The 5,542-nt window shown below is 35.8% G+C and overlaps 1 protein-coding gene across 1 annotated transcript in view; it reads right to left on the bottom strand.

Annotated features, from left to right (window-relative positions):
• Positions 1-5,542, bottom strand: part of LOC106475208 (sushi, von Willebrand factor type A, EGF and pentraxin domain-containing protein 1-like) — a 23,146-nt gene that overhangs the window by 8,077 nt on the left and 9,527 nt on the right. Inside the window, exons 6-8 of the mRNA XM_022379382.1 lie at positions 4,870-5,055; positions 4,203-4,388; positions 1,678-2,139 (exon numbers count right to left, since the gene is read on the bottom strand). Coding sequence (XP_022235090.1) covers positions 1,678-2,139; positions 4,203-4,388; positions 4,870-5,055 — 834 coding nt within the window. The remainder of the gene's footprint in view (positions 1-1,677; positions 2,140-4,202; positions 4,389-4,869; positions 5,056-5,542) is intronic.

Here is a 5,542-nt window from a genome sequence, read left to right as displayed (position 1 = left end):
ACAGAAAGGGTTGTATGGTGAATAATGCTGATAGAAAGGGTTGTATGGTGAATAATAACCGTAGAATAATGCTGACAGAAAGGGTTGTATGGTGAATAATGCTGATAGAAAGGGTTGTATGGTGAATAATAACCGTAGAATAATGCTGACAGAAAGGGTTGTATGGTGAATAATGCTGATAGAAAGGGTTGTATGGTGAATAATAACCGTAGAATAATGCTGACAGAATGGGTTGTATGGTGAATAATGCTGACAGAAAGGGTTGTATGGTGAATAATAACCGTAGAATAATGCTGACAGAATGGGTTGTATGGTTAATAATAACCGTAGAATAATGCTGACAGAATGGGTTGTATGGTTAATAATAACCGTAGAATAATGCTGACAGAAAGGGTTGTATGGTGAACAATGCTGACAGAAAACATTTTAGCAAGGCTCTATAATCTGTTTTGTAACTTAACTTCGCCAAACTCAACATTTACCCAAATAACATATATATAAACTATCGTACCAAAAGTCTTGGGAAACACCTCTGATTGCAGGAAAATGGGTGTGACGACGAAAGTTTGTCCTATATAGGTGGTCAGCAGTTCTCTCGGAAGTCATTTCGTTGAACATGTACGCGAACGATGAGCACACGGAAAGAGCTAACAGAGTTTTAGAAGGAAATGATAGTTGGATGTCATTTGAGAAAAATATCGGTAGGTGCTATTGTGCAACAATTAAACCATTTTCAGCAGTGGAGCTTACTGATGCTTTAAGGGAGTAGTGGAGCTTCCTGATGCTTTAAGGGAGGACTGGAGCTTACTGATGCTTTAAGGGAGGACTGGAGCTTACTGATGCTTTAAGGGAGGACTGGAGCTTACTGGTGCTTTAAGGGAGGACTGGAGTTTACTGGTGCTTTAAGGGAGGAGTGGAGCTTCCTGATGCTTTAAGGGAGGAGTGGAGCTTACTGATGCTTTAAGGGAGGAGTGGAGCTTACTGGTGCTTTAAGGGAGAAGTGGAGCTTACTGATGCTTTAAGGGAGGACTGGATCTTACTGATGCTTTAAGGGAGAAGTGGAGCTTACTGATGCTTTAAGGGAGGAGTGGAGCTTACTGATGCTTTAAGGGAGGACTGGAGCTTACTGGTGCTTTAAGGGAGGACTGGAGCTTACTGATGCTTTAAGGGAGGACTGGAGCTTACTGATGCTTTAAGGAAGGAGTGGAGCACAACACCACCAGCTTTCTACCAGGAATTGGCAGATAGTCTTTCAAGATAGTATCCCGTGTCCCATGATGTTTGGTAGGATAGTGTATATATTTAATTAGATTGAATCCCGAGGCTACATACGATAGATGGCGCATCTTAGATACTCATGCATCATCGGTGATTGTCAGACAGACTTACCCGGTGGTGCCCAACCCCTCCCCATGTACCCGTCCCTAATTTAGCAGTAAAGGTCAACAGACAAGGCAGCTAGTCAACCCAACTTTTGGTCTACTGTTTTACCAACAAATAGTGAAATTGACTGTCACATTATAACGTCCCAACGGCGGAAAGGACGACATGATCGGTGAAGAGATTCGAACCCGAGACGCGAAAATTGCAAGTAAAGCACCCTGTCAGGCCTATTACATTGTTTTGAACTAAACAAAATGAAGAAAAACATGTTCTAGAATATGAAACGTTCATCACTTACATTCACATACTGGAACTTCATCTGTCCATAGAATATTAAACGTTCATCACTTACATTCACATACTGGAACTTCATCTGTCCATAGAATATTAAACGTTCATCACTTACATACACATACTGGAACTTCATCTGTCCACAGAATATGAAACGTTCATCACTTACATACACATACTGGAACTTCACCTGTCCACAGAATATGAAACGTTCATCACTTACATTCACATACTGGAACTTCATCTGTCCACAGAATATGAAACGTTCATCACTTACGCCAGTATGTGAATGGACAGATGAAGTTGCTCCTCCTTCCAAACAAGTAACCACCTTAGAACCTTTAAGTTGGAAGTTTGTTCCACAAGAGAAAACACACGTATCTCCAGCAACAGCAGCAGAACAGGAACCGTTTGTCAGACTATTCGGAGTTGCTGTCAAGTCTGGACATGTTGTTTTCACCAGCGCTATATCAGAGATATATATAACATATATAAATGTTTATTTCTGATGTCCAGATTAAACTTTGAATGTTATGGCGTGAAGAACGTCTTCGTTGGCGAAGTGTAATTACAAACAGTAACATTAGACTCATTGTAGACATAGTGTGGTTGAAATATTATTATATACTTTAATTCTTGGAAAAGCCCTAACGGATCAAATAATAAATAGCACTGTTTCAACATTCAGTAATCCTAATAATATTGTTTTACAGTATCATTTTTTAACAGCAACGTGCCAGTGTGTGTATGATGTGAACTCCATAATGTTTCAGTTATTTTGTTTTGAAGTGAACATGTGGTGTGTGGGAAGAAATAGAATAACTATGGATTATTGCCAAATGGTAAACTCTGTAAATAGTGTTGAATTTACACGACACCCATACCTTTACGATATCTGTCAGATAACGTAATCTCAAACACAGTTGTTAACACTCACGGGATAATGTACAGTAAACCAACAGCATCCGATTTAAATAAAGTAAAACTTGGTATAGTACATAAAAACTAGAACATGAGCTGTCACAGAAGTCAATAGCTAGCATAAAGGAAAAACCATATTCACAACAATAGCTAACATAAAGTAAAACCATATTCACAACAATAGCTAACATAAAGTAAAAACCATATTCACAACAATAGCTAACATAAAGGAAAAACCATATTCACAACAATAGCTAACATAAAGTACAAACCATATTCACAACAATAGCTAACATAAAGGAAAAACCATATTCACAACAGTAGTTATCATAAAGGAAAAAACATATTCACAACAATCGCTAACATAAAGTAAAAACCATATTCACAACAACACCTAACATAGAGTAAAAACCATATTCACAACAATAGCTAACATAAAGTAAAAACCATATTCACAACAATAGCTAACATAAAGTAAAAACCATATTCACAACAATAGCTAACATAAAGTAAAAACCATATTCACAACAATACCTAACATAAAGGAAAAACATATTCATAACAATAGCTAACATAAAGTAAAAACCATATTCATAACAATAGCTAACATGAAGTAAAAATCATATTCACAACAATCCCTAACATAAAGTAAAAACATAATCATAACAATAGCTAACATAAAGTAAAAACCATATTCACAATAATAGCTAACATAAAGTAAAAACCATATTCACAACAATAGCTAACATAAAGTAAAAACCATATTCACAACAATAGCTAACATAAAGTACAAACCATATTCACAACAATAGTTAACATAAAGTAAAAACCATATTCACAACAATAGTTAACATAAAGTAAAAACATATTCACAACAATAGCTAACAAAGTAAAAACCATATTCACAACAATAGCTAACATAAAGTAAAAACCATATTCACAACAATAGCTAACATAAAGTAAAAACCATATTCACAACAATAGCTAACATAAAGTAAAAACCATATTCACAACAACAGCTAACATAAAGGAAAAACATATTCACAACAATAGACTAACAATATGTCTCTTGTCAATACAGAAATAAAATTCAGTTCAATAACCTAAATCTGTTTAACTAGTTTCAATCCAATAACCTAAATCTGTTTAACTAGTTTCAATCCAATAACCTAAATCCGTTTAACTAGTTTCAATCCAATAACCTAAATCCGTTTAACTAGTTTCAATCCAATAACCTAAATCCGTTTAACTAGTTTCAATTCAATAACCTAAATCTGTTTAACTAGTTTCAATCCAATAACCTAAATCTGTTTAACTAGTTTCGGACCAATAACCTAAATCTGTTTAACTAGTTTCAATCCAATAACCTAAATCTGTTTAACTAGTTTCGGTCCAATAACCTAATTCTGTATAACTACTTGATGATTAAATTTAAACCATCGATACCAGGACAAAATAACAAAGTAAATAAATAAATAATATTTGATAATGTTAAGCAAGTCAACACTGACAAGATAGATTTATTAAAAGTAAGTATCGGTGTAAAGCCAGCAAGTGTAACCCAATAATAATGTTGATTCATTTCAAAATTAGAAACAAAAACTTACATCCACACGTTGGAACTTCTCCAGACCAACTTCCCGTGTCCAAACATATAAGTTCTGAAACTCCTACTAGTTGACGGTCTCCTAAACAGGAGAATGTACATCGATCTCCTGGTACGGCGAATGAACAATTTCCCGCTATTTCTCCATTTTCAGGAGCGGAGAGTGTTGGACAGTAGGATTGTTCAACTAAAAGTATGTGAAAATAATGTGATGGAGTTTCAAGATAACAGAAAAATGTATGTACATCTTGCACAGAGTCGAACTAGTGAATACAGTTTTTAATATGTTATTTAGTAAAACATTTTAGGCTAGTAAAATATAATATTATTTTTCGTATAGTACCGATGTCCTGTCAAGTATCATTTTTTATGTGTATATTTTGTGAATTTCGCAAAAGTCTGCTAGAGGGCTATCTGCGCTAGCCGTTCCTAATTTTGAAGTGATAGGCAAGAGGGAAGGCAGCTAGTCAACACTACTCACCGCCAACTCGTGAGTTCTCCAGTCGAATAGTGGGATAATGCATCCACGTTGATTAACCAATTATCCTTAGGTCTCACAAGGAATGGTGAAAACGATATTGTATAAATTTATAACACCAGGAACTGAATTATTATTATTATTAGATGAAAAATATATCTTAGTATAGACATGAAAATTTCACACCTACGTTCACATGTTGGTTTATCTCCAGACCAGCTTCCGGTGTCCAAACAGATCAGCTCCGAAACTCCCACTAACTGATAGTCTCCTACACAGGTAAATGTACACCGATCTCCAGTCACAGAAGAAAAACAAGACCCCTCTATTTCTCCATTTTCGGGGACAGTGATTGTTGGGCAGTAGGACTGTTGTACTAGGGAAAAGGTATAGAACATGACTGGTGAATAAGGTATGGAACATGACTGGTGGATAACGTATGGAACATGACTGGTGAATAACGTATGGAACATAACTGGTGAATAAGGTATAGAACATGACTCATGAATAAGGTATGGAACATGACTTGTGAATAAGGTATGGAACATGACTGGTGAATAAGGTATGGAACATGACTGGTGAATGAGGTATGGAACATGACTAGTGAATAAGGTATAGAACATGACTCATGAATAAGGTATGGAACATGACTGGTGAATAAGTTATGGAACATGACTGGTGAATAAGGTATGGAACATGACTGGTGAATAAGGTATGGAACATGACTGGTGAATAAAGTATGGAACATGACTGGTGAATAAGTTATGGAACATGACTGGTGAATAAGGTATGGAAGATGACTGGTGAATAAGGTATGGAAGATGACTGGTGAATAAGGTATGGAACATGACTGATGAATAAGG

This window comes from Limulus polyphemus, unplaced genomic scaffold (genome assembly GCF_000517525.1).
Source record: "Limulus polyphemus unplaced genomic scaffold, Limulus_polyphemus-2.1.2 Scaffold8219, whole genome shotgun sequence".
Classification (NCBI taxonomy): domain Eukaryota; kingdom Metazoa; phylum Arthropoda; class Merostomata; order Xiphosura; family Limulidae; genus Limulus; species Limulus polyphemus.
The sequence above is the reverse complement of the archived record's forward strand: the minus strand, read 5'-3'. Positions and strand labels throughout refer to the sequence as shown.